The 22,726-nt window shown below is 50.5% G+C and overlaps 1 protein-coding gene across 8 annotated transcripts in view; it reads left to right on the top strand.

Annotated features, from left to right (window-relative positions):
* The first annotated feature begins 1,054 nt into the window (after positions 1-1,054).
* GSG1L (GSG1 like) overlaps positions 1,055-22,726 on the top strand; it is a 185,802-nt gene continuing 164,130 nt past the window's right edge. For 5 of the 8 annotated variants that reach the window (XM_072942832.1, XM_072942830.1, XM_072942833.1 and 2 more), the window contains exon 1: positions 1,055-1,543. In XM_072942832.1, coding sequence (XP_072798933.1) covers positions 1,201-1,543 — 343 coding nt within the window. In that variant the 5' untranslated portion in view covers positions 1,055-1,200. The remainder of the gene's footprint in view (positions 1,544-22,726) is intronic. The other 3 variants (XM_072942829.1, XM_072942835.1, XM_072942831.1) reach the window with 3 other exon arrangements.

Below are 22,726 nucleotides of genomic sequence, written 5' to 3'. Positions count from 1 at the left end.
AACTTGTTCAAAGCCCACAACTGCTCAAGCCCCAGGGTGGCCTGACCCCAGAGTCAGTATTCTTGACCATTTTGCCCCTACCCCAACCTTGAAGATTCTGGGTTGGCAGCCTCTGCGGGGCACCCTTGCCTGGTAACTGCAACAACTTTGTGTCTGGCATGGGACCTCCTTGGGCCATGATGCTCAGGTCTCAGGTGGGTGGGGATGGCCTGCGTGGGGAAGCCCCATGTGTCATACCCAACACTTGGCATCCTGTGTGGGCCACTTCTTTGCCACCCTTCTGGCTGTCCCATGCCATGATAAGGAGCCCTGGTGATTGCAGCTTCATCCAGGAGCCTGTCCTGTTGGCTTATGCCGCCCGAATCCCCCCGGGAGACCCCCCCCCCAGGGGAAGCACAAGCCCTTCAGACTCTACAACCCGGCATTTATGATGAGGCATCTCTCCCGACGAGTCCCGCAGCTCCAGGATCAGTATGAGGCATCCCTTCCAGGGGGTCTTGCTGCTTCTTAGTTGTGGGAAGCCCAGCAAACTCAACTCTGCAGCTCAGATTCTTTGGGGCTCCTTCCTGGGGAAATCCTGCTGGTCCTTGTCCTTCGTGGGGCGCCCCAGCAGGCTCTGCCTTCCTCTCCCGAGGGCAGGGCTTCTCCAGTTTCCGCGTGAAATGCCCCTTCTCGGCTGGTCTTGTTGCTCCACGTCCCTCGTGGGAAGCCTCTTTTTCCGAGAGCGCCTTTCTGGCACCCTCCTTGCTTCTCAGACCCCCCACGTGGGTGAGGGTCTCTTTGAGGGGCGTCTCTTCCCTCCCGGGCCCCTGCCCGCGCCCGGTGTGGGGCGCCCCCTCTCCCCGTGAGGGCGGGCGCCAGAACAGTGTCGCCGGCCGCCTGCAGGTGTCTCCCCACGGAGGGGCGCGCGTTCCTGCGCCGTGGCCGCTGCCAGGCGCCAGCGACTCCTCGCCGAGGTGCATTCGCGCTCCGGGCTCCGGGCGCGCCGGAGCCGCTCCGCCGCCGCCCGCCCCCTGCGCCCCCCGCGCGCCGCGCCCCCACCCCGGGGGGCGGGTCATGGGCCCGCGCCGCGTGCGCCGCCGCCCATCGCAGGCGCCCGAGCCCCGGGGCGCGGCGGGCAGCGGCCGCTGACGCGGGGCGCCGGCTGCCAACTTCGCGCGCGGAGCTCCCCGGCGGCGCGGTCCCGGCGGCGCGGGCGGCATGAAGACGAGCCGCCGCGGCCGAGCGCTCCTGGCCGTGGCCCTGAACCTGCTGGCGCTGCTCTTCGCCACCACCGCCTTCCTCACCACGTACTGGTGCCAGGGCACGCAGAGGGTGCCCAAGCCCGGCTGCGGCCAGGGCGGGCGCGCCAACTGCCCCAACTCGGGCGCCAACGCCACGGCCAACGGCACCGCCGCCCCCGCCGCCGCCGCCGCCGGCGCCGCGGGGAACGGCCCCCCTGGCGGCGCGCTCTACAGCTGGGAGACAGGAGACGACCGCTTCCTCTTCAGGAATTTCCACACCGGCATCTGGTACTCGTGCGAGGAGGAGCTCGGCGGGCTCGGTGAGTGAGCGGCGGCGCCCGCGGGCTCGGCTCCCAGCTTCCCCGGGCTGCGCGGCCCCGGCGCCCGAGCCCCAAACCCGCGCTCCCTCCTCGCGCCCGGGCTGGGGGCCCGCGCCGCCGCCGGGACTCCGTGCCCCGCGCTCCGCAGGCTCGGCCGGACGTTCAGGGGGCGGGGAGCACCGTGGGCAGGTCCGGGGTGGGTGTGGGGGGGGGGCGGTCGGACGCCGAGCGTTTGGGACGCTCCGCCGTTTCAAGGTTCGGGCAGAGCTCCTGCCGCTTCGGAGCGCCGGGCGCCTTTGGGGACGTCGCCGCGTCTCTGGGAGGCGCGTCTCCCGGCACCCTCCCCGGCTGCGGGTCGGAGGGGCGCGCGTTCCCTTCCGCGCCAGAACTCATCTCCATGCTCGCCCCTTCCCCCTCTTCCTTTCGCGGGGCACTGGATACTCCCATCCACCCTGTCCCGCCCGGGGTGCTGGTGGTGCAGGGACTGTTGCTATCAGCCGCCCCTCCCACCGCAGATCCCAGGAGCCGAGATGGTCATTCTGCCAACCCCATTCCCAACCCGCCCTAAACCGCTCACAGACTGGACTTGGGGAGCGCAGGAGTGGGGAGTGGGGACAGTCTGGTGGGTTCCCAGCAGGGAGCCCTTCCTGTCCTGGCCCCCACCGGGAGAGGATGCTGCAGGGTCGGGGAGAGGAGGCAAGCTGGAAAGCGGGACAGCTCGGAGAGGCTTCGATCAGAAATGGGCAGGGGCGGGGGCGGCGGTGAGGGGTGACTTTTCAGAAGGCAGATCAAACTGCTTCCTTTACTTCGCACCCTTTCCTGTGCCCGCTGGAGGCAGTCAGGACCGGAGAGAGTGTCTCCCCGGCAGACAGTAAAGCTGCTGGCAGGACTCAGGGGATGACGGTTGTGCCAGATGCTGGGGGTGCTGGTCTACCTACCCACCCAGTGCCTCTTAGATGATGTTGCTCCAAGTCCAGGTGTGGGGACTCTCTTGAGTGAATTGACCTCTTTCCCCAAGGTTAAACCTCCTCCGTGCGTGCAGAGCTCTTTCATGTCAACGTGGTGTATGTGTGTACTCACATGTAGGCAGGAGTGGGTGACAACCGCTAGTTTGCCCTGAATAAGCCATTGGCCTAACTGGTTTAAAGGACGGATGGAAGAAAGTGTGAAATAAGCCCAGGGAGGCTGCTGCCTCTGCCTGGAATGCCCTTCCCCCCCATGTTCTCTGGCTGGTCCTCAGCTCCCATGGGACTTCCTGACCCGTCTTCCCAGGCAGGGTCCTCTGGAGAGAAGACCTCCCTATCGCCCTTTGGAAGTAGGGTCTCTGCACCTTTATATGTCATCACTGCCTTTATCTCCCTCATCGCACTTGGCACAACCTGAAATTTTCCGGGGGCATGCCTTTAGTCACCAGCTTCTTGTCCTCTGTCCCCACAGGATGTCACTCTGTGCGGGCAGGGCCCAAGCTGTCTTGTTCATTGCTGTCTCCAGCCTGTGTTTAGTGTGTAGTGCACAGAAGGTCCTTAGTACCTATTTGCAGGATAAATGCTAGGTGAGGTCTTGGGACCATGAACTAGAGGCTTCCCGGGGTGCTGCCTGCTCTGTCTTGCCTCTGAGGCTGCCCCACTGAACTTTTCTGGGACCACCTGCTTGATGCTGGCTGTTTGCCAAAGAAGCTTGGAGTAGGAGCCCACCCCTGACCAGCTGGTTCACCCTATCCAACTCACTTCTGGTGTGCTCTCAGGACTTGAGTTTTTACTCTGGGATGTAATAATAATTATAAAATTTACCTCAGAAGGCACCTTGGCTAAAATGCCCTGCTTTCCGGGAGAACCTTAACCTCTCCCATCTCAAAATGCCTTGTTGTGGGGAATGTTTGCACCTTTTGGGGTAGGGGTCCCAGTACAGCACCTCTAAGTTTCTCCTTTGTATAAAAATGCAGACCACTTGCCCCTTCCTTTACATTCACACTTACATCCAACGCTGTGTCTCTGGCAGTGAAGTTGTCCTGTCTCTGCCCCAAGGAGGGTCCCATCCCTCGCTGGCCAGCTGAGCCTTTCAAGTGTTTGAAGTCTCTCCTGGCCTCTTCCTGAAGCTCACACCCCCAACCCTGGTCATTATTTCCCTGTAGCTCATCTGTGTAGCTCATCCAGGGCATGACCCAGGATGTTTAAACCTGAGCGTTAAAAAAAATTATGAATTGAAAAACATTTAAAAACAATATTAGCCTTTTTTTTTTTTGAGTCTTGAATGTGCCCCAGGCATTGTTGAAACGTCTCGCCTGCCAGACCTTGTTGAATCTTTGCCAAGACCCTGGCAGTACGCACTTCTATGGTACCCATTTTTCAGATGAGGAATTAGACGTTCAGAGAGGTTTCTGTTTGGCCTAACCGCTGATGAGGGGGCCTGAATTGTCATCTTGGGGCAGAAAGGAATCAAGGCGAAATGATCAGGGAAGAAAATAGAGCAGTTGGAGATTGTAGAAGGGAGTGATTTGGGGGGTTCAGCAATAAGACCCTCACCCCCAGTCCTTTGTTAGTAAAAACGTGGATAGTTAGTTTGTTGGGTAAATAAAACAAAGCCACAGTTTTCTCTTTTCTCTTGAGCACTGTTGGCTGGAGGTCGTTCCTCCTAGAAAATCATAATTCTCCTCCCTGGGAGCTTGAAAAATAGTTATCAGCCTGTCAGTGCTTGTGAGAAATTTGGGAGGTCTGAGCCAGCTTGGATGGTTCCCCTGGCTGATGCTACGATGCCCAGATCCTGCCCCTCCACTGTCGTGGTACTGAAAGGGTGCCAGGAGGTACCTGGCCTCAAACTTTTGTTGCTATGACAACCTTTCTTCTGGGTTCTGCGACCATTTTAAAATTTATTTTCTACTTGAAGAGGAAAAAACACCTTAACAACGCCCCCCCCCCACAACAAAATCCTGTCCTCCTCTTTCCACACCCCTGAGAACACCGAGGACTAACTTCCTTCCCTCCCACCTGTGAGACTACAGGGACGGCTTTCTTCCGTTCTCTGCATTTTATGTTCACTCCAATGAAAACACCAACCACGAAATCCTAACCTCTCCATGAGAAGCAGCTGCTAAATGTTCCTTCCTCTCAAACGCCTGTTCGGTAATTTCTTTCTGCGCTCAGAAAAACCTCTCCCCATTCTGGGCAGCCACAGAGAAATCGAATAAGCCCTTTTTCCCACACTAAAAATCTACAGCGTTCACAGAGAAAACTGCAGCCTGTCCTAAGCAGACACAATTTCCCCAGACCCGGCACAAAGAAACCTCTTTTTCTTCCTCCAAGAAGGAGCACCAACCTCCTTCAACAAACAGAAAGGGAAGCGTGGCCTCAACACAGAATTACCCCAAGCCCTTCACGCAAATTGAATTTCTCTTCTGAATTAGATGCTCCTAAGGGTCGAGTGGGTGCAGATGCAAGCATTGGGGTGGGAGAGGCAGCGGAGTAAAGGCCTGGAGGAGGCACGAGTGAAGGTCCGGAGGTGGGCGAGATGGGGTGGCAGGCAGGTGGCCGTGCTAATTGGGCACGGGTGATATTGGACTGCATCTCAGGCAGTGTGTGTTTGAGCCTCAGGAAATGGGTGACTGGTGGATGGATGGAGAGGCCTGGTCTCAGGGAGCTTGCGAGGGTGGCTGGAGGGAAGTGGGGTTAGGGTGGCCAGAGAGAAGGGAGAGACCAGTCATGGGGAGGAGAAGCTGGACATTTGGTGTTCCAACTCCAGAGCCACTCTCTCCCCTGTGATGGGTGGGACGATGCCCACTCCCTTTTGTGAAGGATGGCTGCTTCTCAAGTGTAAGGCTACACACCACCTCTTTTTAGCAGTGTGGTTTGGGCAAGAGCCTCAGTTTGCTGCCCTGTAGAATGGGATTATGGGGATCAGAGCAACGAGCACCTGTTCAAGGTGCAAGGATTCAGTGAAATAGTGCAGAGAAAGTGCCAGGCATCTGCTGGGTGTGTGAGTGCCCCTGGTCACCTCTGTCAGCTGCCCACATCTCTCCTGTGGACTGCTCCTCCTCCTCGTGTCCACCATTGTCCCCCTGTCACCCTGCATCAGAGCAATTGTCAGATCCTGTCCCATCTTTGCACAGCCCCCCTTTGGCAGCACCCCCTCACTTAGAGTCAAAGCCACATCCTCCCAGAAGTTCAAGGCCCTGCCTGAAGGTGACCCTCAGTCCCTCCCAGGCTAATGGTCTCTCTGCCTCTCTGAGCTCCTATCCTCCCTCCTGGTCCCCACTGGCCCCTGACACCAGGCACACTTGGCCTCAGGACCTTTGCACTGGCCTCTGCCTGGAATGCTTTTCCCCCAGATGGCCTTAAGACTACTTCCAGAAACTTCTTTAAGTCAGCTCTCTCCTAGCCCTCGATTCAGCACTGATCTCTCCATACTTGTCCTGCTTGATTTTCCTTCTAGCACTTGTCACCATCGACTGCCCCTCAGTGTCGCTTGATTGTTTTGTGTCTGGTCCACCAGCTCTGTGAGGGTGGGCGTTGAGTTTATCCGCATTATTCATGGCTGGCTCCCCAGTGCTCAGGACACTAGCACACAGTAGGTGTTCAGTCAACATTTGTAGGATGACCGTTGGTTGTCATGACTGTGGTTCTTTGTAGCCAGTTCTCTGCCAGGCTCTATGTCTCCTCACTCTGTGATGAAGCAGGGGGCCGACGAAGAACCCCTCCCCTTCCGCTGAGGCATCAGCAATGCCTCCCCCTCCTTAGACACACGAAGGGGTGCAGGGTGGGCTCGTTCCCCCTGAGGAAGATAAAGCCCCCTGCTGCCCCTATGCCTTTCTTGCTTTCCTTTCATTTCTAAAGAAAATCCCAGCTCTTCTGTCCATCCCTTACATTATGCTGCTCCATTTTCACAAGTATGAAGACGCAGGTCATGTCCCCATCACTTGGAGGCTCCCCATGCTGGGAATACATTGGTGTAATGTTGGACGGGCTGGGAGCAGCCGATAGGTAGAGTTGGACTTGGAAGGGCATGACTCTCAGCCCTCATTAGGGGTTACTTCCTTTCATCCCCATAACATCCCTGTGAGGTAGGTGCCATGGTCACACCCATTTTCCAGATGAGGCAACGGAGGCATAGAGAGGTGACGTGACTTGTTCAGGGTCACATGGCTTCTGAGCGGCAGAGCTGCAATTCACGAAGGCTCCAGGGCCTGATGCTTGCTTGCTGTGCTGGGCTGCACCCTGTCCCCTGACCCAGTTCATTCAGGCTCCCTGGGCTCCTCCAACAGGCCTGGGGGAGGGCACTGTACCAGGTGTCGTGAGCCCCGGGTTCGAGTCCAGGTTCCAGTGCCAACTTACTAAGTGACCTCACACTCCCTCTCTCTCTGGCCTTTTCTTTCCTCATGGGTAAAATGAGGGTTTGGTTTTGTTTTTTGTCTGGATGATGTAGGTGGCAGAACATCCCATGACCACAGGCCTTAGGGTCAGCAGTCTAGGCTCCAGCCCCCCAGCTGCCACTCTCCTGCTGTGTGGCTTCTGGTGGGGGCTTGCTCTCTCTGAGCCTCAGTTCCCTTGGCTGGGACAAGAGATTGAAGACATCTGCCTCACGATAGTGTCGTTGGAGTTGAAGCAGATAACGCGGGTGTGTGGCTTGTACACAGCAAGCACTCAGTAATGGAGCTGACGGTGATCTGACCTTGTGTCTGAGGCTGCAGACCCATGGGCCTATAGGGCAGATCCCACTGTCCATCTGTTTTGTTTGGCCATGCAAGGTTTACAGCATCTTTGAATAAGTGGCCAATATTTGCAAATTGAAACATTTCACAGAAACATCTGGATTTATAGCTTTTCTCAAACCTGACTGATCCATCCCCTTCCAGGAGTCCACCGTCCACCTCCACCCATCCACCTTCTCACTACTGAGATGACCTGCTGCCTTCCAGGTGCTCGGGCCCCAAGTCTTGGGGTCCTCCTCGGTGCCTCTTGCTCTCCCATCCCACTTCTCATCCATGGGCGAATCCTGCCAGCTCTACATTCAGAATCCAGTCCCAGAATCCAACCATGTCCTCCCAGGTCTGCCCTGGCCGGGACTCTGGCATCTCTCCTGTGGACTAGGACAGTAGCCCCTTGCTAGACTGTCTGCTCCTGCCCTTGGCTCCCACCGTCTGTTCTCTACCCAACAGCCAGAGGAACCCTGTTACATCTCAGTCAGATCACTCCCGTTCTCTGCTCAGGGCCCTCCTGTGTATTTCATCTCACTCAGTCACAGCCAAACATCTTCCAAGCCTGTGGGTCCTTTGAAATTTGTCCCCATTGCCTCTCTGACCATCTCTCCCTGTAGTTGCTCTGACCCAGCTGCACCAGCCTTCTTGCTGGTCCTTGAGCAGGCCAAATGCCTCAGGGCTGTTCTTTCTATCTGGGGACTCTTCTCCCAGATGTCTTCCAGGCTCCCTCCCTTTTCAGGCAGGTCTCTGCTCAATCCTCTTCTCAGTGAGGTCTTCCCAGACCACTGTCTATGTCAGTGACCTCACCACCTCCAAGCTCTGTCCCCTCCCACCTTTTTCCCCCATCACTCTAATCACTGTCTTACCCACTACATATCACACTCATTTGTCTTTTTTGTTATCTCTCTCCCCTGCTTGGGTGCTAGCTCCACAGGGGCAGGAATTGATCCATTTCATGTAATGCCATAATCTGGAACCTAGATGAGCTGGCACTTACTAAGAGTTTGGTGAATATGTGTTAAATGCATTTGAGCTTCTAGAAACTTCTCAAGACGTGTGTGCAGCAGGAGTCCCTGGCTCTGTGCCCATTGTTCCCGTGGACTTGTCAGATGTTCTTTCTTCCCTCTTCTCTCCCCTGTTCTGCTCTGGAGAAGAGGTGTTCAGTGGGATGCTATGAGGAGCTGAGGGGGTTCACGGTGGTCACTGTCCCTGTTTAAATCCTGGGGTAACAGACTCAGAATCCTCTTGTGGGGACACCATGACCTCAGGCCTCCGTGCTGCCTATGGGACTGTCTGTGGTGGTTAAGCTCTTTTGGTCCCAAGAAACAGAAGCGGATCCAAGCTGACTTAAGGATAAAGGGGAGTTTTTCAGAAAGATGCTGTTGCCTGCAGAATCTAGGCAAAGGTGGAATCATCAGGCCTCAGAGGTCAGAGTCAGAGCCAACTGGGCTTCTGGAGGCCAGAGCTGATGGATTCTCCCTCGGTTCTAGAGCCACCAACTAAAATCCTACAGTGGACAGATTGGAAACTTATGAGAGTGACATACAGGGAGTGAAGGGACTGTGGGGAACGGAGAGCATCTGCTTGGTCTAAAGGGGCGGCTGCTTGCTGTTCAGCTCCAGATGACCTTTGTCATTGGTGGTGGTGGGGCCCACGTGGGGCCAAGTTGTCCATTTTGTCAATACTCTAGGTTCTTTTAATAATGCTTTTGATTTATTAAAAGTGTTTTTACATTTGCCGCAACCTGTCCCTTCCTAGTCTTTCCCATCTCAGTTAACAGAATCACCATCCACCCAGGCAAGAACCTTCATTATTTATTTTTTTTAATTGAAATATAGTCAGTTTACAGTGTGTCAATTTCTGGTGTACAGCATAATATACTTCAGGTTTTTATATGAAATCTCTTGATGGTTGAAATTTGGCAACTAATTCAATTAAAAATAAGAAACCCACTCTTCGGGCCAAAAGCTAACACTTAGGAGGGACGGGCAGACCTTAGCCTGCCAATTTGCAGCTTCTTGGCCAGACTTGTGCTGCTCACATGGGTGGAGTCCTAACCCCGTTTCCACGGCTATTGGTTCACGGTCTTGAGAGAGAATCTGATTGGATGTCGTGGTGCCTGTGGCCATGGCTGGTCCAGTCTGCTCTGTTCCAGGAGTGGGGGTGTAGGATTACACAACCCCATCCTGTGGCTAGAAGGGAGCAGAGCTTCAAGCCAGGGGAATGGATGGGGGCTCCGGCAGACATCCCAAATGAGTCGGCCCTGTTATCTAGGACTCACTGCAAATGAGACAAACTTACCTGATGTGGGCTTAAATAGAAAAAAGGAATTTATGGTCATTCTTGGTAGAAAGTCCCCCAAGAAAAGTGCGGGGTTGTGGCATGGCTGGATCACTGTGTTGTTGGAAATTTCTCTTTCCAGCCCTCGTTGCTGCCTTCCTCTGGGTTAACTTCAGTTCTCTAGTGGACTCTCCCCCTCTGGCAGTCCCTGAAAGCTTTGAACTTACCTCCTGTCCTTCCAGTACCTTCAGGGGAAAAAGAGATCCTCCTCCCCAAGGTTCCAAACAAAAGTCCCAGGGCTGGGTCTTATTGGACCAACCTGGGCTCTGTCCCCACCCCTAAACTGATGGGTGTGTCCAGAGGGGTAGATTGTGTTGATTGGCTACAGGAGATGAGGACAGGCCTCCCCCTCCCTCACAGACCTGAGAGTGGAAGAGGGGTCTGTCAGTCAGCTCTTGCCACAGTGTTGCTGTGTAACAGCAAAACCTCAGGGGCTGACAACTGTAATGTCTACCCAGCTCATGAGTCTGTGGGTCAGTGTTTAGGTGGGGACTAAATGTTAGGTAACCCACATGTGTGGTGGTCGCTGGCTGTCAGCTGGAGTGATGGAGGCAGCTGGGCCACATACCTCTTATTCTCCAGCAAGTTGGCCTGGGCATGTTCTCATGTGGTGTCAGGGGTGTGAGAGGCAGAGCAAGCCAAATTGTGCAGGTGCTTTTCAAGCCTCTGCTTCTGTCACCTTTGCTTACATCCCCATTGGCCAAAGCCAATCATGTAGCTGAGCCCGGAGTCACGGTCTGGGAGTACCACAGAGTTATCATGGCCAAGGGCATGGGTACCAGAGGAGTGGAGAATTGGGGCCATTAAAGCAATCACTGTATCACAGAGATTCCTCCAAATCATGGACTGGTCCCAGTAAGAGGTGCAGTAGGTACTGGTCAGGTAAGAACAACAGATGTCCCCTACTTACACAGCAGGGATGCATCTGGGAACTGAAGGAGTTTGTGGCCATGCCCTCCATCCCTGGCCTGATTCCTTTTAGCCAAGACACTGCAGCTGTGCTTGAGTCAGAGGTTCTTAACTGTGTGGTGCTACGGGGCGCCCTGATGCTGGGATGAAACCCTGGGCCTCCATCTGGAGAAATGCATCTCCTGAAACTCACAATTTGGCCTACGATCCTGAGGCCCACACTGAGGACCACAGCATCCATCTGATGTTTCAGAATCAGCTGATGTTTTCCAAACTTGGCTATGCCCCAGAATCACCTAGAGAACTTGTTAAAAGACACATTCCCATGGTCTTGCCCTGGGACCTTCTGCTGGGTCGGTCTGGAGTGAGGACCAGGGGTCTGTATTCCTAACCAGCTCCCCAGAGTTTTCTGAAGCCCAGCAGGCATGGGCACTGAGGTTCCCGTCCAGGCCTCTCTGCATCTGGGAAGGAGGCAGCAGCTTCTGCAGTGTGTGGGGCAGAGCTGGCCCTGGTCGCCAACCCTCCTCTGCCTCCTGCTCTCCCTGATCCTGGGACTGCCTTCCACTCCCTGCTCCATGTCAAGGGCCTCCCTGCACTTCTGGCCACACGGAGCACTTGTTCCCCACCTCAGGGCGTTTGCTCTTACTGGTCCCTCGCCCAGGTTCCTTTCCTCTAAATGTGAGGAACTTGTCTCAGCTGTCATGTCTGCAGACCCTCCCCAATCTCCTCCCCTCGCTGCTGTCTCCTGCCAGGGTTCTTTTTTCATGGCAGGCACCACTCACTGAAATGGCCTTTTTTTTTTTTAATTTCCATGCATGTTTATGATTTGTACCTCTCAGTGAGCACCTCAGAGCAGGCCAGAGACTGTTCACCTTCTCAACGTGGTGGTCCCGGCAACAGAACGTGGCATCAGTGGTCCTTAGGAGGTGGCAGAATCCCTTTGGATGAGGTGATACCCAGGATCTCAACGTCCCAGGAGGCATGTCTTTCCACGGAATGTGCACGTTACCTTGGAAATGCTCAAAACACAAGCATTGAGGGCTGCCAGGAGGGCCAGGTTGTGTGTGTGTGTGTGTGTGTGTGTAGGAGATAGAAGGAGACAGGCAAGATCAGCCAGTCCAGTGCGAAGGCCAATGGGGAGCATCCCATGGCCCCTCAAGTCCTGTTCCAGAGGGTGGAGCCCGGGGCTCCAGGACTCCCCAGGTCCTGGTCAGAGCCGAGAGGAGGCCTGGGCAGGCTCTCAGGGTCCCAGGGAAGATGTGGTCTGGATAGGGACACTGATGGGGACAGTGGTTTAGAACAGAGCAAACAGGAGTTTTTCCCTTTCTGAGTTTTCAGAGGAAACGTGGTTCTCAGTTTCCTCATCTGACAAGTGGGGTAATAGACCTAACCTCTTGGACCCGCTCCTTCCTGTGATTCCTGCTTGCTTTCTATCTACTCTAACTGGGAGGCCAGAATCGCTGTCAAAATGTGAACACAGCAGCCCTGAGCTATTTCTTCGGATTCTAGCTGGGTGGTGATGTCAGCAAGGTGTGAGAGGTGACCTGGCCTCACGTTGCTCAAGCTCAGGCTGCCTCCTCATTGCTTTTGGGTAAGTCAGCCACAGGGTCCTCTCCCAGGGGCTGCCCCTGTCCCTGCCTGTCCCTGCTGGTGGAGACCAGCGGGGCTGTCTGTGCTCCAGCTTCTGAAAGCAGAGCTGGGGCCTGGGGGAGGGGCAGTGGCTGTGGGGGCCTTGTCCGGGGTCCCATCCTCCTAGGGAGTGGGTGACAGCGCGCGCGCACGCGCACACACACACACACACGCACACACACACACACACACACACACACACGCACGCACACACGGGAGAGCAGGCCTGAGGAGCTGGAAGGAGAGGCAAGTGAGGGGAGCCTGAAATAGCCCAGGGGAGGCGGGAAGGAGCACATATGGCCCCTTCTCACTGCTCTTTTCCAGGAAGGCTGAGTCCAGGCGAGAGGACGCAGCTCCGCCCAGGGGTGGGCTCTTCGGGGCCTGGGCGCGGCTCTGGGGGCGGGGCTGGTGGGGAAGGCGGGGCAGCCGGGCCAGGCCCCACCCCTCCCCTCCGTGCCTCCCGGGCGCGTGGCCGTGGGCGGGCCTGGTGTTCTGGTGCTGCGGGCCTTCTGCTCATCGCAGCTGTCCAGTCCCTCTCCAAACCGTCCCAAGTCAATAATAATAACGAGAATGACTCGTGTAGAGTGAGAAGAGAATCACAAAAACATCTTCGCAAAGCTATAGTATTTTTATTGGTCATTCACAGCCCAAGTAAACTCAGTAGGTGGGAGGCAGCTTCTCCACCAGTCAACTGGAGCTGTGCCCTGGTCGCCTCCGGGACACACTTGTGGCTTCCACTCCCCTCTGTCCTTGTCTGTCTGTCTGTCCCCGCTTCTCTCCAGGCCACTGCTTTCTCTATCCGAGGGTCCAGTTCTGGAAGAAGTGCTGTGTATTCCTCCCATGCTCTTGGCTGCCCACTTTGTCTCCTGCCACCCCTCTCTGCTGAACCCCACCTTGCGAGAAATCAGGGTGGTCCTGGAGGAGGTGGAGAGGGAAGGAGACCCTCCCCAGACACAGCTGGGGAGAGGGGTGGACACAAGTCTCAGCTGATACCTCTGCTCTGAGGTCTAACCAGCATCTCAAATGAACAAGTCTCAGACCCACCACCTGCTCTTCCGTCCTCACTGGCATCACACTGCTATGACCATCTGCAAATCTGGGAGGGTTCAAACAACCCTGGGGGCTCTGTTCCATGCTGTCCTGATTGGGGACCCAGGTAAAAGGGGCTCTGTCTCTGGGCTCCATGGCTGTAGAAGCAGGAAAGGGGGATGAGTTTCTGCCCCAAAGTGGTACATGCTGTTTGGTTTGCATTTCATCAGCTGAAGAAAATCACATGATCATAGCCAACCTCCTCGGGGGCTAGAACGTTGCAGTCCTAACAGGTGCGTGGAAAGCGGAGGACTCGGAAGACTGCTGACAGCATGAATGGCCACCACATCCTTAGCCTGCTCCTCTCGGCTCCGTCTCAACGAACGATAAAGGACAACACCATTTCTCTCATTTCCCGGGGAAAACCCTGGAGTCCTCTTTAACTCCTCTCTCCTCTTTCTCTCTTTCACACACACGCACGTACACCATTCAATCCATCAGCAAATTCTGTTGCCTCCTTTTAAAAAATACACCCAGAGTCCAACCATTTCTCCCTCTCTCCCCTGCTGCCCTAGTCTGAGCTAGCTCCATCTCTTGCCTGGATGACTCTAGCATCCCTTTCCCTCGTCTTCCTGCCTCACTTGTCCCTACAGTCTACTGAGGGACACATGAGACAGCATTCCTGTGCTCAAACCCTCCAGTGGCTTGCCAGCTCATCTCCCCATGGCTGCAAGACATAACTTGTCCCTACTGTCCCTCTGCCTCAGCTCCCACTACACACTTCCTTGCTTCCTCTGTTGCATCCTCACTATCTGCTGGGCTTTTGCACAAATATCCCAGCATATTCCTGCCTCAGGACTTTTGCACTTGCAGTTCCCTCAGCCTGAACACTCTTCTTCCAGATTTCCATCCCTTCACTTTAATAAAATGTCTACTTTTGTGCGAGGTCTTTATGGTCACCCTATTTAAATTGAAAAACACCCCCCCGACTCCAGCCCATCCTCTTTCACCAATCAGCTTAATTTTTTTCCCATAACACTTTTCCCCCATGACCCCCATGACATTCTATCAATTGCTGGATCTACCTCAATGCCCCAGGGATGTACAACCCATACTTTGAGAACCATTATCTGCATCAACTCTGTTTTGTGGACAGGGACACTCAGGTCTCTGCAGGGGAACAGACCTCTTGTAAACCACCCCCGTCACTAGCAGAACCGGTGCTGGGACCCAGACTGCTTCCCCTCAGCCCTGGCTTCTAGTTGCTGGTCCTCAATTACTCCTTGGAGATCCACAGGGCTTTGACCTCTAGTTTCATGACTTTTGCTCTGTCAGAAGAACTGTTACTTAGAAAATGGCCATCCCCAGCCTCCCCAAAGCCACATTTCACAGGACGAGTAGGAAGTTGGAAAACTTCAAATTCTCATTCTTTCATTCCTGTTCTTGAATGCCTTCTATGTGCCAGGTTTTGTCTAGGCAGGAAGCAAGACATGAAATCTCATGTCTTTTAATCTCATGGAGCTTACATTTTAGAGCAGGAAGAGAGACAGTAAGAGGTTGTTTATATGTTTGTGATTTAACCCACATTTACCAAGTCCCACGGAGGCCACTGTGGATTCAGTAGTGGGCAAAACAAAGACCTTGTCTTCACGGAGCTTATGTTCTGGAGGGGATGGACAGAGAGAATGGGTTTATCACTCATCATGGCATATGCAGCACCTTAGGGCAGAATGACCTGGGGACTCAGGGGTCAGGGAAACAGGTGTATCGCCTGAGGGGGTGAAGGCTAACAGGCCAGTCACTGCTTCCACATGTGTTCTTTTTTTTTTTTTTAAATGGAGATACTGGGCATTGAACCCAGGACCCCATGCATGCTAAACTCACGCTCTACCACTGAGCTATACCCACCCCTCCACGTGTTCTTTATTTTTTTCTTTTTTTTTGGAGGGAGAGGAGGGGAAGTAATTAGTTTTATTTATTTATTTATTTATTTATTTATTTATTTATTTATTTATTTATTTATTTATTTATTTATTTATTTATTTATTTATTTAGAGGACGTACCGGGGATTGCACCCAGGACCTTGCGCGCATGGTAAGCATGTGCTCTATCACTTGAACTATACCCCACCTCACCTCCACATGTGTTCCTGATTGCATAAGCCAGTCACATCTCTATGACTTCTCAAGCTCTAATGGTGATGGAGTAGAATTTTGAGACCATGGTCATCTTCTTGTATGTGAACCCTCACCTGCTGGCCAAGTTGTTCTGACCCTTGAAGTATTTTCCACGATAGTTATTTCCATCTTGAAATATTTGTCCTCCTTTGTAATAAGAGGTTGTTTGGAAGGATTTCCTGGAAGCTGTCCTCTTGCCTTCTTTGGTCTCCAGTAATTCATTCATTCAGACACATTCATCAAGCACCTACTCTGTGCTGGGTCCCCTCCTCCATACCAGGAATACTTGGTGAACTTGATGAATGAAGTTCCTGCTCGTCAAGAAAGAAAATAAATCAGTAGCTTCATATATTACCAATCAGTGTAGATCTAAGTGCTGTGAAGCAGGGTCACAAAGTAGCATGTGAGGGTGGCGTTCTTGCTAGGGTGTCAGGGAAACTTCTTTGAAGGGGTGACATTTGAACTGAGAGCTGAAGGACCAAGATGAGGTGGTCATGCAGAGTGCTGGGGTGGGCGGAGCTTTCTAGGCAGAATAAGTCAGTTCATCCTTGGTGGTGGGTCCCTTCCCCGTTTTTCTACTCTTGAGTCAATTCTTAGTGACTTGTGTCTTCTGAGAAAATAATTTACTCATCAAGAGATTCTAACTTATTTGCATAAAATTTGGCAAAGTATTTTCTTATGATTAAAAGAAAAAGTCTCTCTTTGATTAGTTTCTTGTTTGCACTCCTAGCCCTGTGTATTTTTTTTTTCTTCTTCTTTCTTTTGACTTATCTTGCTCAGATCTGCTGAGAGTGATATGGACCTGGTGAAAATTGCTCTTCAGACCCTCCAGAAAGAGCAGACTGGCTTGAAATCTTTGCCTGGGATCTGTCCTGAAGTGTCACATCCTCAGGTTGGAGGCTCTGATAATTTGTTCCAGAATCCTCCCTTGATTTTGGTTCAGGTCTTGCCAGCGAGGCTGTTTTATTGCCCTCCCCTATCTTTTTAAAAAAAAGAATCAGTACTCTTACATTTATAAATTCTGTTTGTTCAAATTTCCTAATGCATTGTTAATTTCTTTTGGATTACTTTTCTGAGGTTTGTTTTGTTAGAGTTTTCAAGGATTTGAGTTGAAAACTTTGTTTCCATAGTGAAAAAAAAATGCATTTAATGCTATGAGTTTGCTTATGAACATCTCTTTGGTCATATCTTGTGAGTTTTAAAATGTAGTGCTTTTTTCGAAATGATTTTCTAAAAATTCTGACGTTATAATTTTGTGTCTGACAGTTCTGAACTTTCAGTTTTGTTTCTTCATTAACCCAAGAATAATTTAGTGGAGCATTAAATATTTCCTGGTATTGATTTTATTGCTTAAATTTTTATCATTACTTTCCAGTTTTACTGAATGGTATAGGAGGTATCTCTGAAATTCTGCTTCATACTTTTTTTGGGTAACTGTTTTCTTTGAAAAAGCAGGTAATTCCCCTGTGAGTAAGGTAAAACAGCTTTATAGAATTTAGAATTTCAAGGATGATTTTGTTATTTATTTCTTTTTGCTGTTTTGGTCTGTCAGAAGCTGGATGGGGTAGGTCAGAGTCTTTCTCTTCAATAGAATTCTTTCCATTTTTACTTGTGTTTCGAGTAGTTTTTGTTTTTATAAAGTTTGATTCTTTGTTATTCATCACAAAAAGATTCGTGACAGTTACGTTTTCATTGTGGAATTGTGGATTTTATCTTTTGTCAAGATAAAAAGATTGTTTTCCCCCAGTGAATGCTTTTTGCTTTGGATTCCATTTTTTTCATATTTTAATATTGCCATGCCAGCTTTGTTTTGTTTGTGTCCTCTTGATATATCTCTTTCTAGCCTTTTTATTTTAACCTTTTCATGTCTTTCTTTTAGGTGCAGCATAGTTAGAGTCTGTCTTTGGGTATAACTGGGGAGGAGGTCTTAACCAAAGGACGTTTATTTCTATAATAAATACATTTGATCTCCTGTCTCTCCTTTTGTGAAACGCTTCAATCCTTTTTTCTTTCAACATTTCCTTTGCTTTTATCTTTTGGTACATGGATTAGGTTTTGTTTCTTTTTTCTTTACTAATGATTTAAAAAGTGTATTCACTGTTGGCAATTCTGTTTTTAAAACTTGGATTTCTATTTCTCTAATAACTCTGAAAAGCTATATCAGATAGAGTGCATCTTTCCTGGTGGAATGAGATTACTTGCTCTTGAATCCTGTTTTTCATTCATGTTTGTAATAACAATTGCAACCGGATACCTTGTTTAACCAGTTTCAGTACGAACTGCAAGTCCCTTTAGTTCATTTCCCCCTCATTTTTATTCATATCTTGATTGGCTTTGAATACTAGATACGATGGTGTGTGCTCTGGCCGCCAGCTGTGCACTGGATCCCATGGCAGATGCTGGGATGCAGTGGAGATGAGGCCGTAGGAGTAGGTTCCGCCCTGGTGGAACTTCCAATTGTGTGTATGTGTGTGAGAATCCACAGATTTAAACCTTTCCCCTTGACATCCTGTAGGCATCCCTCCATGTTTTCTGGCATCTAGTGTTGAGGAAGAGATCCTGAAGTCAGTCTAATTTTTTTTTTCCGTTTGTAGGCAACTTGTTTTGTTTTTCTTAATTCCCATATGATTCCCCCCACCATTCATCCTCAAAATAGAATTTCATCACGGAATATATAAATCCCTTTTTTAACTGGCCAGGTACCTGTTGCGAGCAGCTTAGAAAGGCTTGATTGTGTTTCTTCAACGGTTTCTCCTATTCCATTTGTCCCAGGCTCTTCTTCAGAAACAACTCTTATTTATGGGATTGTTTTCTGTTGCCTAACCTCTCTGGTTATTATTTGCTCTCGCACGATAATCTTCGTGTTCTTTTTAGCTCGTTCTTTTGGAATTTGTCCTGCGTGGTGTTCTCTGAGCTTCCTCGACCTGTGGTTTAGTGTCTGTTGTTAATTTGGGAAATTCTCTGTCATTGTTGTTTCGGATATTTCTTCTGTTCCTTTCTCTTTTTCTTTTCCTTCTGGTATTCCTGTTACGTGCAGGTTACACCTTTTAGAGTTGTCCCACAGGACTTGGATACTCTGTTGTTTTTCAGTCTTTTTTTTTTCTCTTTGCTTTTCAGTTTTGGAGGTTTCTATGAAGATGTCCTCTAGCTCAGAGATTCTTTCCTCAGCCATGTCCAGTCTACCAATGAAATCCATCAAAAAGCCGCCTTCATTTCTGTTCAAAACAGTGTTTTTGATTGCTAGCATTTTTGGGGGGGCTCTTCCTTAGAATTTCCATTTCTTTGCTTACCTTGCTCATCTATTCTTGCACACTCTCTTCTCTATCCATCAGAGCCCTTAGCATATTAATCCTAGTTATTTTCAATTCCTGGTCTGACAGTTACCATATCCCTGCCACTTCCAGGTCTGGTTCTGATGCTTGCTCTGTGTCTTCAAACTATGGTTTGTTTTTTGTTTGTTTGTTTATTCATTTTTTTGCCTTTTAGTATGCCTTGTAATTTTTTTTCTTCATAGCGGATGTGATATGCTGGGTGAGAGGAACTGCTGTAAATAGCCTGCAGTAATGTGGTGGTTGGGTGGAGGGGCAGGGGCAGCATTCTGTGGTCCTGTGATTAGGGTTCAGTCCTCAGTGAGCGTGTGCCCCTGGGCTGTGAGTTTCCCAGGTGCTTCTCAGTACCCCATCCTGTTAGGTGGCTTAGGATGGCTGGAGTTGGTAACACCCCAGCAGGTTAGGCTCTGGTTAACTAGTTTGTCCTGAGAGCAGACCTGTTGAGAAGAACAAGAAGCTCTGATGACTTTCAGAATCCTTCTTTCTCCCTTTCCCCTCCAGAACACGAGGGGATTTTTCTCTGATACCCACTGTGAGGACCTGGTAAAAATCACAAAAGTTGGGGACCCCTGATAACCGAGTCCTCCCAAGACTTTTCATATCTCAGACTTGTCTACACCAGCGATTCGTCAGTTACAATTCAGGATTCCTTATCTGTGCTGGTTCCCGTGGTGGTTTCTGCTCCAGTATGTTGTGTTTCTCTGAATCTGCGCAAGCCTCCAGTTTTGGAGACAGCTATCTGCCCTGTGACCTCAGCTCTCTTAGGGATCTCAGAAGAGCTGTTGATTTTTCAGTTTGTTCAGCTTTTTAACTTGTTCTTAGGATGGATTGGTGACTTCAAGCATCTTACATGATGGACTGGAAATTGGAAATCCTGTCTCATTCTTTTGTGTTCCAAAATAATTTAGGACGTCTATTCTCTAGCTTTTGATATCTCTGAATGCTCGAGAGAATGGTTTCCAGGCCCTGAATCCATCATGCTGTGCTGCTGTAGTGATAACAGTTAGACTGTGCTCAAACAGCTCTGAGGGCGCCCTGGTTGAGCCTGAGTGGTCCCCTTGCTTCATCTTCCCTGTACCCCAGCCTGATTCTGTTGGGATCTGTAAGGATGGGTAATGTGGTGGTTCCACCAAAGCCAGAGGAGGCTCGAGGCCCTAGTTTCAGTTCCAGCTCAGAGGAGCAGAGACATAAAAGAAGATGCTCTTTGCCCCTTGAACTGTGCCTCCTTGTGTCCCTGACCCCTATCGGGCAGTGGTGTAAGTTTCTGGAGTTCAGTGTCACTAACACACTGCAATGTTGATTCAGTTTTCTGTAGGGTTGAGTCTGCTCTTTACTGCTTTAGATGTGTATTTGGACTCTACTTTTGCATCTTTAGTTCCTTAAAGTCCTTCCTTTCACCTAGACTGCCTCCCTGGCGGCTCTTCTCAACTAAGTCTGTTGTCTTATTCTCCAATCTGTTGAGTCTCAGTTATAGAGTTTATGTTTTCTTAGGGACACAAACACATCCATGAATTCTTTTGTGCTTCCTGTAATAAGCACATTTCAAAGGTGCACTTCTGTTCCTCTTTGTAGGTTGTAGAATTATCCCCAATGCCCTATTTGGGGTTATTTTCCTCATCTTTGGGTATGGAAAGGTGTCTCCAGGTAAAGTGTTTACTCTTAAGTAGGTTGTGTGAATTCTCTTTAAGCCATCTTACTTTTCACCTTGTTGCTATTAGATTCTTCCTTGAATATCTTAAGTGGTACCAGTGGTTGGCATTTACATCACTAAACTGATTTCTGGTTTTCTTCAGGATTTATTTACATTTTGTAACTCAGCTAGCTGGAGGCAGGACCTCCCTTCCTCCCTTCTGGTGGTTTGAGCATGGAACAGAGGAATGACCTCCTTGTTCTGTGCAGTATTGTCTAGTTCCTTTCTTAACCAAAATGGCTGATGTAAAACTACAATTCCCATGGTGCACCATTCCTCCGTTTCTTCTTGTCTTTGCCCAGTTTTGCTTCAGCTCCAGTTGTAATGCACTGTTGCCCATCCATTCAGATTCTCGGCCATGTGCCCTCACTGGGAATCACGGATGCTGGGTGGATGGAAGAGGTGGGCTGAACAGTCCTGGTCTCCTCAGAAAGTGGCTCCTGTGCTACAATGGGTTGGGCACTGCCTCTCCCAGACCAGGTGATGTCACAGCCGCAGGGCGGTGGGACCCCTTTGGTCTTCCTTCTTGTCTGCAAAGATAAGTCGATTAATGGAAATTCCTTCTTGGTATGGCAGAGATCATTGACAATAGGCCCAATTTCTAGTCCCTTTGTAATGCTTCATGGCTTCATATGTCTTCTTGAGCGTTTTGATTGAAAGATGGGTAAGAGGGGCAATCACAATGTCTCCAGGCATCGCCAAATGTTCCTTGAGGGGCAGAAATCACTTTTGGTTGGTAACCAACCTGAAATCTTCTTGGGGACATTTACCATTGTCCTAGGAAGAAGTGGAAAATACGTATTACAAGTGCCGACACCACCCCCTCCCTCACTTGTGGTCAGCATCCTTAACTGATCACATTACTTTTTCCTACAAATCTCAGATACCGCCTCAGAATCCTTCTTAACACAGCTGACCAGTAGCTACCACTTATTCTCCCTATTCTAGGGTTAAAAGAACCCAGAATGCTCTTTGTGGCCCACACTGATTTACAGTAAAATCCTAGACAGCAGCCTTTATCCACCTGTGCCTCAATGTCCCTTCAAGTCAGATGAAAACAATTTTAACTGCTTTCTATGGATCTGACAGAGCCTTAAGTGGGAGGATCAATGAGATAATCTTGGTAACTCAATTTGAGTTTTTGGAGGCGGGCAGAATATTACAGAAATGTGCAGCGAGATCATTATCTCATGGGGTGCTATGAAGGTGAACCTGTAAATAATTAGAAAACATTTAGCTGTTATAAAGTGCCAGGTTTAATAATGGGAATAATGAAAAAGAAAGGCTCTTGGAAGCAGGCGGGCAGGTTGGAAGGCCCTGCAATTGGCTCTCTCAGGCTATCGCCAGGAGGAGGAGTGGCGACGCTCAAGGCTACGGTAATCTGTGTGGTGTATGATGTTTTGTTCAGGTTCCGGTAACCATGGAGACAGACTCCCCCCCTTCTTTCCGTGAAGCTGATTGCACACTCCTGCACATATGTATACACCACACACACGTTCCCTCTTCCTTCTTCCCTTCTTCTTCTGGCTTGGACAGAAGCAAGGATTCAGAGGAGAACCTAGGGAGGGACAGCGTTGTGGGATCTGGACGCCAGGGTTGTGGGTTCAAGTCCTACCTCTGTCCCTTCCTGACTATGTGATTGTGTATAAGTGTCTCAGCCTCTGGGAGTCTCTGTCTCCTAATCCGTAGAATGGAGATAAAGTATTTCCCCTACCCCTGCAAGGTTATGGGGGGAGCAAACTCTGTCTCCAGTGGGGGAGAACCATGTGAACTCTCAAAAACTCTTAAAGAGTGTGGCCTCACTTGCTACATTGTTAATGTGGACCTCAGGAACCCAGAATGACAGTAATCTAAATCCTTGATTTAAAAAAGTGCAAACAAATGAACAAAATCAACAAAGTCAAACCTGTGGTTTGTGTTGTCCTCTCACCAAAGGTCAGTGAGTGGCCTCACTGTTTTATTTATGTATTTAATAAGAGCCCTTGAGAACAAGACTACCCATGAACCAGACCATGACTCTGGCAGTCGGCAGCTTGGAGCTGTGCTGATGCCAGGTTGGGCAGCCTGCCTGGGCACGTCTCAGCTCTAGCCTTGTTGGATGTGTAACCACAAGTTATTTAGCTTCTCTGTGCCTCAGCTCCTCAGCTGTAAAGTGGGATAATAATAGTACCTACTGCAGAGTTGTTGTGAAGATTAAATGGATTGATATTTATAAAGCTTTTAAGATTGTGTCTGGCTGCACAAGTGTTTGTTAAGTCAATGAACTTAACAAGGCTAGTGCTTGATATCCAGTTTCTGTAGAGCTTGTTACAAAGCCATGGCAGGCTGGGGAGAAGTGAATCTGGTGTGTGTGCAGGTGGCTGGGCAACCAGGCCAGAGGGTCTAGAGGT

This window comes from Vicugna pacos, chromosome 18, assembly GCF_048564905.1.
Source record: "Vicugna pacos chromosome 18, VicPac4, whole genome shotgun sequence".
Taxonomy (NCBI): domain Eukaryota; kingdom Metazoa; phylum Chordata; class Mammalia; order Artiodactyla; family Camelidae; genus Vicugna; species Vicugna pacos.
Note: the sequence above shows the minus strand (reverse complement) of the source record. Positions and strands in the feature narration are given on the sequence as shown.